Here is a 12544-nt window from a genome sequence, read left to right on the forward strand (position 1 = left end):
TCTCGCATACTCACGCATACAAATTTTATTCAATCATTCGTTCTCTAGGTTTTATTCACTCTGTTGCTTATTCTCGTCGCCTTTTTCTTGTCAATCTTCTAGCCTAATTCCAACACTTGTTTATTTATTCAATAACTAATTGTGTCCACCCCATCATTTCCAGGCTCTGGCGCGGCCGAATTATAACGTAACAACTTTGTACTTGCAAGCAATCTTCGGGGATTTTATCGTTTACTTTTTTAGCTTTCGGTTGTATTTTTCGTTTTGTCGTGGGTTGGAGAATTTTTTTGATGGTGTAAGTACCGGTTAGTTAATGAGGCTGATTAGGATTTTAGGGGTGAGGAGGGGGAAAATGTCGTGGGACTTTCTGCTTTTGGTTTTCAGGAAGATTTTTTAATTGCTTTGGGAGATGCTCAGTCGTTCGGTCGCGAAATAAATCGACAAATAATTTTTGCTGATGATTTCTTGGAAATTTCTCGATTTAATGGACAAATTTTCAGGGGATAATTGATGAAAAGATTCATTTCCTGTCAATTATTCCCTAAAGTGTAATTGAAAGGAGAAAAATTTCAGGATTTTTCCCCTTTTAATGATATTTAATATTCAATTCATTTTTCTATTTTCCACGGTTTTTCCAAGTCAATCATTTTTAATTGAATGCCGAATTATCTCGAACAAGTGAAAAATCTCCTACAATTTCTCTTTTTCAACAGTATTCTCTGGATAATAAAAAATCTTTCGTTTCGCTTGAGTCCAATTTCTCCATGAAACAAAATTTTCTCTCGTTTACAAAGTGTATAATTATAAAAAATCGACGGAACCGCACTCCTAATCAATTATCAATAAACCCCTCGTCAATTACGGAAGCACCAATTTGTTCACTAATTTTTCATATCGATTTACAAAAGGAAAAAATGTCAAATAATCGTTAGCATTGTGAGATTGAGACCCAGTCGAGTTTATCGATGCAAACAAATTTAAACTGATAAAAAACACATTTACCGAGTGTTTTTATTCTGTCGTTTATTCAGATGTTTTCACCGTTCGTCCACTCATCTTCACATTTTCATTCCACTTTTAGTCCCAGCTGATACTCCCTACTGCTTAGTCCTCTATTTTTTTTCTCACAGGCATTATCTCTTAGTTATATCATTTTATCGGCTGGCACCCAATTTATTCTCTCGTAGGAAAATTAAATTTTACAGACTTTCACAACTTCCTCTTGCAACTTCATTTATTTAATGAAAAACCAATACCCCACGGGATGATATTAAAAAACCGGATGTGTAGAGGAAATGTCACTGATCAAATCTTCTCCCTTCTCCCTCCCTATACTTCCCCCTCATTGAAGTACGTATTGATGATCGATACGATCGATCAATAATTTTCATTTTGATAAGTACAACTGCTGCTTTCAATCATGAAATGATGACGTCAGGGGAGTAATAGGGAATCGTTGAGTACTTGGAGCCACACGAGGAATTACATATATAAATATATAAAATGCCACCGATTTATATAAAAGGAAAAATATTTAAAAAATATAACGTAATATAAAACATTTTTCATATATCTTATATATTTTCTGCATGAAGTATGAAAAAAATTTCCTATTATTTACGTATTTCATGTGTACTCTGTGTATATTTTAAAGAAATATACGAGACTGGCTCATTTTATATATTTTTAATGTATTTCTCGAGAGCAGGGGGAGGGGATGGGAATCACATATTTTAAAAGCAGTTCTTTTGAGATTTTCTTTTCGTTTCGGCTTGAGGCAGTTTATTTATTATTTTTTCTCTCTTGCTTTGACGAGGGGAAAGAGGAAGAATTGAAGGTAGAGGATAACGAGAGACAATGAATTCTCGAGGGCTTGGATGATTATTCATGGTACGATTGATGCTGCAATCTGAGACAATTAAATTTTTCTCATCGTACGTTACAAAAGACGTAACACTTGGAAGTGGTGATTGTAAAGGGGGAGGGGATATATTAACAGGGTTGATTGGCTCCTCGGAGTTATTGTCCATGTGGCAAGCTTATCATTGGGTGATTTAGTCGAGTCGATCGATTTGTTCGCGAAAAATGAAGATTGTTCGATTATATGGTGAAGTCGAGGCATTTTTCTTTTTCTCAACTCGTGGATATCTCTGGAACTATTGAGTTTACATAAAAATTCATGGGAAAGAAAATGCACATCACTGAATTTCCCAGATTTTATCTTCTCAAGATTTTTCTCTCAGACCAGCGACGTTCACGATAAGCCCAAATACCTGACTGAATTGTGATTTGAGGTCAATGCAGAATCGCACCTATTAATTTAGCAAATATCTCTGTAACCAATGGTCGGAGAGAAAAATTTTGTAAGAAATTATTCGGAGAGAATCAAATTATCCACAAGAAAATTTCTATCACTTTTTCTCGTAAACCCGCTCGTTTCCGAGATAACTCCTCTTTACTCAAGACTTCACCACTTGATCATCATTTTTTAAAAATAATTCTCGAATAGATTTTCAATTCTCTGGAAGATGACTACCTATCACTACTTAATGATATCATAATAATGATCGTCAGGAGACTGAAAGAATTCACTGATATGCATACAATATCTAACAAAAAAAAAATTAACGACCGCACATTAACGAATAAAAAAGCGTCTCTCGTAGTTTAGCCTCTGGAGATTTAATCGATTATTTTGCATCGACCTTGGCTCTCACTTTTTTCCTCGTATACATTTTCATAGGGCTCTATCACTCCTCCATTGTACTCCAAGTTTTTCGCTAATCAATCCAAAATATTTGGGGATAAATATTTCGCCACATGGAAGCCAAAAGGCATTAGTCTTTCCGTTGATTAATGAGCGTTATCAATGAATTATCGTCGACAATCAGTCGTTTGTTCAATTGGTAGACTAAAATTTGAAATGGGGAGGGGTATGTTATCCTCTTCAACTTCCTCAAGACGACAATGAATAATTAATTATCTCGATTGATTGACTCCAGCAGTTTGGAGTTGATTTTTAGTGGCTGGATTTTAGCTCGTTACCGAATTACTGTTGTCGATAGAACGGCATGTGAGTCCAGTTGCCCTAAGTATACCATCGAGAGCCCTCCTCAGGGTGCAGCGTGATGCGACGAGGCTGACCGCGAGGCCAGGCTCTCGTCTTGGCTAGGATGCACCTATTGAATCACCACCTGGGCTTGAACTGTTTTGCATTTGTCCAGTTACTTGATTGTACGGATGATTGCTGCTGCACATAACTGTGTAGATGTTGTCGACAGTGTTTAGCCTCTCGAAGAAGGGGATTAGGTCGAGGAGCTCCGAATCTGTCATGTCGTCGAACCAAGAAGCCACTGGCACCTGAAATTCAATTTTTATAAATCTTCTGGTGATTTATTGAAAGTACTCGAAGAACGAGGGGAGCTAGGAAAACATTTCCCAGAAAAAAAGAGGGGGAAATCAATTCTCTTTAGAAATGGTTATTAGGATTTTTTTGTAAAACCTGTACTGTTCGAGATAATCGCAATTTAACGAGATCTGGATTATTGGCTTCGTTGGGAAATTGGGTTTCAGAAAAGTACAGATATCTCAGAAACGCAGGAGTTTAGAGAAAAATGGTGTAGGTTTCATTTTGCTGAGAATTCAATTCTCGACAAGAACTTCTTCTCACGTTTTTACGTGCATCCAATTTTTCTTGAGATTTTCGCGTAGTTAATTGTGCAATCGATACTTTCTCGCTGTTACAAGGAATCCAAGAACAAGAGTTAATTTTTCTGGTTTAATGTAACAGGAATAGTTCACTGGGTTGATTGGCTTAATTGAATTTCGTGATTTTATGGTGATCGAAGGTATTCTCTGACCATGTGATGTGAATTTTTATTCAGAGACAAAAACGTAAAGCTGATAAAAAAAAGGTGTTTGATTGAATTCCTCACCGCATTGTCCGGGTGAAATATATAGCTCGCTGGGCTATTGTCGACGATGATGATCTGTTGAAGGTCTCTGCCTAGTTTATTCAAATCCTTGACATAATTACCCCGGTGAAATACGCATGATTCTCTGAAGAGTCGCGCTCTGAAGACTCCCCATCTGTCGAGCAGATCTGCCACTGGATCTGCGTACTGTGGGGTGCAATGAAATGTCATTAACACACTTTAGGTAATTGAGAGATTCATTAAACAAATGGCTCTGAGCAACTCCTTTGCAAACTTCAATTAACCTTCAATCAATTATTTCCCCGGTGAAGAATTTCTAATTCATTTGTAATAACTATTTTTATCTTACAATCCACTTTAAATGAAAGGTCTAGTAATTATTCCGGGGGGAAACAACTTCGGAATTGATGTTGAAGCGACAATTTAAAATCAATTATAACTCATAATATTTGTGATAAATTCCGTAAACGGAATGAAATTAAATGAATCGTCATCTAGGAATAATTGTGATAAACAAGTGGTAGAATCTCATGAATATTTTTTTTCATCTTGAATGGTCTCTAATTGACACTGACCTTAGCTAGACTCGCTGTGAACAGTACACACTCGTATAATTCTCCCATTCTCTGCAAAAACTCATCGACGTAAGGCCTCTTTAAAACATACACTTGATGCACTGTTCCATCAATTTCAACTGGTACAACAAAGTCAGCATTGTTGATGGGTTTAAATGAGCTGTGGACCAGTGTCTCATCAAGATCAATCACCATACACTTTTTGTGCATATCCTGGTGTCTGACTGGTGGTAGAAGGAATCTCGGTGAGCCAGTGCCAGGTGGTGGTGTACCTCTTCCATCACCCTGGAGTGAGCTGGCTTTTGAGCTCTTTGAGCTACCACCTCTTCCTCTACCCAGACAGCACAGCAGGGAACGAAGAAGTCCACGTCCTCGGGGCTTCTTTCCCGGTGGTCCATTGGTGCTCGGTTCATTCTCCCTTGGTATTTGTGCTAGGGAAAAGGTTCAGTTTTTATCCATTTTTCTATTCTCCTCAGGGACCCGGTGCTCGGGAATTGATAATAGTCGAAATACTAGAGATTATTTTCTAAAAATTCTTCCTAATTTATCCCAAAGAAGGCGAGCCCAGCTGATCGGTATATTTTCTGGAAATATCTCGGAATTTGAAAGAGATACCAAATTTTTCGTCATGATCTTTCTTGTAACACTCAATTAATTCAACCCAAGAGGTTTAGATGAAAATTTCGATATCTCCCTTGGATTGGGAGATATTCCTAAAAAACTCTATTAGGCAGCGAATCCACTCGTTCTTCACTACAACTACTGAAGCCTCTCAAAAGGGAGCATCGAACGAAAAAAAAAATTCAATTCCACTCTAGCATTTCCAAATAATTTCATTTTTAATCAATCCCTCCTTCATCCCCATATTTAACCCTCGAAAGTAGTGACGATCATGCCCCCTCCCGTAACAGGTGTATGTACACCCGAACCCGAAGGCACACGAGCCCATCTTCTGTCCAGTGCCCTCGCACTCAAAAAAAAAAGAGTCAGACAGAGAGAGAAAGAAAGAAATAGAGAGAAAGAAAAATAAATCTCTAAAAAAAAACGGCAAGATCGAAGAGAGTGGGAGAGAGAGAGAGCCAAAATCGTCACACCCAATTCCGCTTCTCGAATGCCTCCTACCTTTCTCGTTATTGAAGTGTCCCAACTCGTCATCCCTCGACACTTGAGTGATAATGGACGATGCGTCCATTTAAACCATTAGCTTGTCCTCTTGTCGTTCGTGGTTTTAACGTTTAATAAAAATTGCCTGTGCGCAATAGCCCTAACAAATGTAAAAATACATTGACTTATTTGGACTGAAAATACCAATGCCACATACACTATCAACTTGCACTTTGGGACAACTGTTTTCACTCGTTGCCGCCACAATATCCAGGGTAACACAGATGGATTAGTAAACGTGGGTGCTGTGGCACAACACAGCCATTCGAGTGCATTCAGTGGGTAATGATGCATGCATCCGATTTTTATATTTATTTATTGATTTTTTTTAATGGCTATATTCCGGATGGAATATATCACTGTTGGCCCGAATATTATCACTGTTTCGTTAACTGTTCGGCTCTTTCTTTCTCTCTTGTCGAGTTTTTTGTGGAATTTTTTCTCGTATTTTTCAATCATGTCTCGCGGCCAACCGCGGACACACTGATTCTGTGGTGTTAAAGGGACTTACCCATGATTTACATTAGAGAGGATGGATCTGAGGAGAGGCTTGGATTCGAGGGTTGACGTGACGCCAGGAGTTTTCGTAGAGTCTCCATGGGAGAGAGGGCGCGACGATTTGAATCCAGAAAATTAGAACTAAAATCGAGTTATTTTTCAAACTGATCTGTTAGCCATGGTTATAACAACCAGTATTTAGCCGATGCCAATTTCCTAAAAATTGCCTAAAATCGATTCAAATTGCCTCATATCGCTCTCTCATGACGCCAATCGACTTAAATCGACTCATGTCGACTCATGTCGACTCATGTCGACGGAATCTACTCGATAGGAACTGATAGACACTGTACAGCCCTGATTTTAGTTTCGATTCTTTTTCCTACTTAAGCCTCAGGAGGTGTGAGGCTCTCAGTGTTTTCTCGTCGTTCAAGAATAAATAACCAGTCTATATTAAAAAAAAAAATTATTTATAATTCTGATTTGATTGGACTGGTTATACCGAATGAGTCTTTTCATCTTGATAAAAGATTGTTACGCCCTCCTTCATACGGGGTCTGCACTAAGATTTCTAGGATCACACCATTACCGACATGTTCTTCGCCTCAGGTTTATCCTCCTTGGTGTATAAAACAATATATGCAATTTTATTATAGGGGGCACCACCTCGTATGAAAATTACGAATTGTTATTGTTTGTGGGGGTATTTATTATTAGGACGCTGGGCTGTTTGCTTTTTTGCGTCTCTCTCGCGTTTTTGTGTCGGCTCGGGCCAGGGAATAGGATTTTAAATGGCTTGGAATTTTTTTTTTTTAAGATTTGGTATAATTTTTGGGAGGAGCAAAATACATTTTTTCAATTAATGATTAATTGAAAGTGGTAAAGGGGAAGTGGAGATTTTTTTTCTGGTTCTGGAGAACTTTTAGCGTTTTGGAACTAATATTTTGGATTTAGTTAGGGGGACCGGAAGTGCTTTGGTAGTGGCATAGGGTAGTGCGCATTTAGCGGAGTTGAGAGGGGAATTTTAAATGGAAATAGGTTTCACTAATAAATGAATAAGTGAGCTTGCGGGTGGTTCTCGGAAAATGTTTCTCGTGAAAAAATGATTTCGCTTCATTCGTGGTTGTTTCTAAGATAAATATATTTATTTACAATTTTTTTAATCGTTCTGGAGACCGAATAAATACTTTACCACCCGTAAACATTGATTTTGCTGCCTGGGTGGGAAGGGATTGTTTCATTGTTATCACTGATATTGTGCAAAATGAATTGAGAATGTATAAAATTGGCTTGAAAAAGTCACGTACAAAATTCGAAAAGTCGGAATGATTTCACGCTGTTTCGCTGACTAAGACTACGGAACGTGCGGATTACCCAATTATCAAGCAATCAACTAGTCGCCGCGATTAAACACAAACGGAAATACTGAAATGCATGAGAAAAAAATTTGGGGTAATTTGCGCGTCCGTAGAATTTAAAAATCCCACAGGCATTATAGTTATCTAAAATAATAATGTTTCGGTCACAATGAGTGAGCCCAACTCTTACAAATTATTGAATCACTTCAGAGCTGCCTTTTTAATGGTATTAATTGCTACTTGTTCTTCATCATCATCGTTCGACGTGTAATTCTTCCGCAGAACAAGCCCATTATGAAAATTATTCCTATTAACGTGAATGCTACTATCAAAAAATATCTTCTTGATGGCGATTGGTTGACTGTTGTATACAGCTCCTCTATCGTATTCGGCAAATGTAACTGGAACAAAAAACATCAATTGTCATTTGTTAAGGAAAAATTGATGATTATTTTTTCTTTCACCTTGGCGACATTTTTAAACATCTCAATTCGTTTTGACAGCATTTTAAAACAGTCTGGGTCAAGTGGTTTTCTTCCATCATCCATAATATTTTGTAAACACATGATATCTGAAAACAAAAAACACAACGGCAGTTTTGTAAAGCCATTAAAACACGTTCAAGTGGAAAGAAAAACCGAAAAATTATTGACTCACGTCTTCCGGAGCCTTGAGCGATATCGCTGCAGTACTTAGCAACATCATTCGAACATGCTTTATGTAGTAATGGATCAAAATGAATATCGGCCCTAGCTTCTTCTATGAGATCCGCAATCTCGACTCGGCACTCCTCCCTCATCTCAGGATTACCCTTATTGAATTGCATTTTGAGGCACTCCTCTACAGTGTCGCTGTCGTCCTCATCAGAATGACAAATAGTGTGAATTTCATGACTGCACATGCTCACAAGTAAAGGATTGAGATGATAGTTGTGCGCTGCTTGTTTAAGGATGACAGTCATCTGTTTCTGGCATTTGGGCCTGAGCTTGCCCTCCCTGAACTTTATTCTGAGACATCTGATGACTTTTCCCTCGAGCTCCTTATCGGCAGGCTCGTTATGAACTACTTTATCACACTGTGCAACAATATCATGGGCGCAAGCAGCATGAAGTGCACCATTAAATCTGTAATCAGTATTTTGCTCGATCATTCTCCTAACGACGACGTCCTTGCACTTTTCGTCGAATGAGTCCTCATCTTTGACACCTTTCAAACAGTCTAACACCTTGGACTTGTCTGGCTCTCTCTGGCAGAATTGTCCTATCATGGATCTGCAGGTGTTCCAGAGTAAAAAGTCACTTGAACTATCCAAGAACTCTTGCTGCCTCACTTTGAATAGCTGCTTATGACAGATACTTGAGAGTTTAGCTTTGCGGGAAGCTAAACACTCGAGAATCTGCGAGTGGCCAGCTTCAATGTTGAAGCAGTACTGCTTGATCTCACTCTGACAAGCCTTCTGTAGCAGAGGGTCCAGTTTGATATTTTCACGCTGCTGATACAGCTGCCCTCTCAACTGCTGTCTACAGTCCTTGAGAATCCTGTGCTGGCTATCTTTCATTATATCTTCCCTCAAAATATCACTCAGGCATTCTATAACTTCCGCCTTGGTTCTGGCCCTGTGGCAGAATCGATTCACGTAGGGTCGGCAGGCCTCTTTAAATTTGTACGTGAAATGATAATTTTTCAGGGAAATAATCTGAAAGTGCTCGATAGCAGCCTTGCACTTATACTCAAAGTGACTATCAAGATCGTTCTTATGTTCGATAAGACACTCCATCATGTCTCCCTCGTCCTTTCCATTCTTAAGTACATCCTCACAGTGTTTGTCCATCGCCTTTCGACAGGCTGCCATGATGATGGGATTTAACTCTACTCGCTCAGCCTGATCTTCAGTCAAATTGTTCACAGCTTGTTTGCACTTCTCATTCAATTCGTCCAGATTATCTTGTAGACAGAGAATCTCCTCCCCTTTGGCTGTCTTATCGTAGCAATTATCCGCAAGCTCCTGGAAACAGGCTTGTTCTATTTCTGGTTGGAGATCGACGCTGATTGCTCGTTGTCGCATGATTCTTTTGATCTCTTGAAGGCACTCTGGCCTCAGTGTTGCGTTCTTCTGGTGATCCGCGTAGCGATAAAGACAAGACAGCACTAGAGGTCCTCTCTCTGGATCCAAGCTCCCTTCTTCGTTCCATGCTATCTTGGCGTTGCACAATTGCACAGCATCATTCCTGCAGGCTTTGTACAGTTGAGGGTCTAGCTTGTAGTCCCTTGCAACAAAGTACTGAATCTGCAGGAGAGCTGTCTCGCAGGCTTCCAACATTCTGTCTGTTCCTAATTTATCCATCAGACAGTAGATTACCCTCGCGTTTCCTCCTTGTACATCTCTGCACGAGGAATCAACTACTGGTTGACAAGCGTCATGAAGGACGGGGTCTACTCTCCAGTCCTCCCCTGCGTCTGTCTCTTTGATAAGGGTCTCTAGAGCTCTCTGACATTCCGGTAAAACTTTGTTCTTCTGCTTCCTCGATTTGGTGTGCTCCATTAAACAGTGGATGGTCACTCCTCCTTGCTCCAGTCCATTGCAGAAACGAGATATGTCTTTGGCACAACCGTCGACAATTTCCGGTGACAGGTGGTAGTCTTCCAAGAGAATTTTTCTATGATCGAACATTTCCTTTTGGCATTCGGCATCGATTTTCGATCCATTTTTAGCCGCTGTCTCAAGGCACAGCAGGATCTGGGCAAGTTTGATCTCCTTGTCATCAGATACTGATCTTCTACAATGATTTGTCTTGATGTCATCCTTGCACGCTTTCACCAGACCCTTTGATGCTTTGTAATCAGAAGCTATGAGCTTCTCTCTTCTGGCCAACTGATCCTGGCACTGCTTCGACATTGTTCTGTCTAATTTGTGCTGCATCAGGCATTTATACACCTGACCACTTCCTGGGCGGATATTAGGACAGAATTTTATGTGGTCCTGCATGCAGGCGAGAAAGAGCTGCCGATCTAGCTTTATGTTGTCTGATTGGATCTCGGAGATCTTGAAGATTCGCTTGCGGCATTTTGGCTCCAGTTTGTCAACGTGCGCCTGCAGGCAGGACAACATCTGACCCTGGGATACATCGCGGTGTGGCTGGATTCTACCGCATTTGAAGCTGTTTATGTCCTGTTGACAATCGGTTACCATTGGTGTTATTATTCGGAAGTCGCTGAATGCTACGAACTCGAGGCGTTGAATGAACTCGGAGCACTGGGCGTTTTTAACGTTTTCTCGTTTCTCGATTAGGCATGCTAAGTAGGTACCGGGTTCTTTGTTTTTGGATTGACACTGGAGATCATCAATCTCTTCGCCGCATTCTTTTCGGGTTAGCTGTTCGATGTTTTCGTTTTCCGTGATGTTCACTATGTGTTTCCAGATCAGGTGCTGACAGTCTTCATCGATCATATAGGCTTCGTTCGTCTAAAAGATTTTTTAGGAACAAAATTATGATATTGAAATAATTTCCATAATTTTATTTCTTTCAATTTCTAACCAGTTAAAAAAATGACAGAAATGATTTTTCCACCGGCGGATAAGAGGAAAAAATTACCTTGAATGTTTGAACGCATTGTAAGATAAACAAATCGTCGTTATTGTTATCAATAACCCCACATAGTCGTTCGAATGAGTCTCGACACTTTTTATCCTCAATAAAGTAACGTCCCCCCTCATCGGGTGGCTTGACAACAACATTTCTCCGCCTCCGTGATAACTCATCATTACCAAATACCCAACCAACATTCGTATACTCTGGCGAATTGACTCCCTGTGTCACGTCATTAGCCAGAACACCGGCATTTATCAGTATATCAGACAACACCTGAAACAATAAGGCTATTCCTACGCCAGCCAATCGCCTCGAGAATTCCATATTCAATGCTAAATTGATGCTAGATGTGTTTTAATGCCTTCCGCATTACAATTTAAGTCGCGATGTCGAGCCACACTGAGAATTATATTCTTTTTATTATTTATGATGTCACGATTTATCCGAACTTTGCGCGTAAACTAGAGGGTACCAGTGGGTGTCAGACGCATGACCATAGAACCGCAAGTGATTGCAAGTGCTTGTTCAAAGTTTTACTGAAGAGTCTGGCAATTGCAAGCAAAGAGGACACACTGATGTAGAGGTTGAGATCTCAGGTTCGGATGACCCCTAGCCGAGCGTGATATTATCCCGTGGAAGGGATGGCGTTTCAAGCGATTTAAGATTTAAATGGGCCGAATGTGTTGGTAACTTGTTAGCAACTGACGACCAGGTACAGAAATTACCAGCGTCTGTGCAAAATTTTCAATGTGAAATTACAAGTCGTACTGGTGAATAAAGCAGAGCGCGAGGTAGAGTCGTAGATCGATCTGAAGCGAATAATGTCCGCGTCCCAAATTTGTCCGCCGGCAAGGCCCCAGACTCACCAGCAAAACCGATGGCATTTAAAAAAAAAACATCTGGAACCATTTCTTTTTTCTTCCATTCGATTACTATATTCCTTAGGCATATTTTCTTAGAATTAAAACGAAATTGGATGTCTGCAAGGGGATCAGAGATTGATTTGAAGTTCATAATGTCCTCGGCTCGGATTTGCAAATCCATCAGCACCTCTGCTTAACTCGATCGGTAAAATTTTACCCGGATCAATAGGTTATCCTCGACACTTGACAATACTGTTTGAAAAAATGACCGCGAGATGTCATAGGGTATTCTGAGAAAATTCCAAGTATTTGTGTTTTCACTCACGAGATGGGCCTGCAGAGGTTTCCGATAATCTTGTTGACATTGACAGAAGCTTATATTACTGTACAAAACGGTCAGAGCATTTCCACCGTTATTTATTATTCCCTAAAATGGTCATCAGCCCTTTAAATTTCTCGACCTTCATATTACAACAAATATAATGATCATTTGAAAATATATTTCAGAGCAAAAAAATTGCAATCAAAATCTTTCAATATAAACTATTTTCCAAATATTTT

The 12544-nt window shown here is 39.6% G+C and overlaps 2 protein-coding genes across 2 annotated transcripts; both read right to left on the reverse strand.

Moving 5' to 3' along the window:
• Positions 1 to 262: 262 nt before the first annotated feature.
• On the reverse strand, positions 263 to 6158 carry hzg (herzog). The gene is made up of 4 exons (XM_011303930.1): positions 5633 to 6158; positions 4511 to 4941; positions 3936 to 4121; positions 263 to 3360 (listed from the first exon to the last, which is right to left on the reverse strand). The coding sequence occupies exons 1-4, from the start codon at positions 5700 to 5702 to the stop codon at positions 3169 to 3171; spliced, it is 879 nt and encodes a 292-aa protein (XP_011302232.1). The 5' UTR covers positions 5703 to 6158; the 3' UTR covers positions 263 to 3168.
• Positions 6159 to 7288: 1130 nt separating this feature from the next.
• Glg1 (golgi glycoprotein 1) lies at positions 7289 to 11818 on the reverse strand. Its single transcript, XM_011303931.1, has 4 exons — positions 11124 to 11818; positions 8188 to 10993; positions 7995 to 8101; positions 7289 to 7931 (listed from the first exon to the last, which is right to left on the reverse strand). Exons 1-4 carry the CDS (start codon positions 11442 to 11444, stop codon positions 7767 to 7769), a joined length of 3399 nt encoding a protein of 1132 aa, XP_011302233.1. The 5' UTR covers positions 11445 to 11818; the 3' UTR covers positions 7289 to 7766.
• Between the last annotated feature and the right edge of the window lie 726 nt (positions 11819 to 12544).

The sequence above is a fragment of the Fopius arisanus genome, unplaced genomic scaffold, assembly GCF_000806365.1.
Source record: "Fopius arisanus strain USDA-PBARC FA_bdor unplaced genomic scaffold, ASM80636v1 scaffold00036, whole genome shotgun sequence".
NCBI classification, from domain to species: domain Eukaryota; kingdom Metazoa; phylum Arthropoda; class Insecta; order Hymenoptera; family Braconidae; genus Fopius; species Fopius arisanus.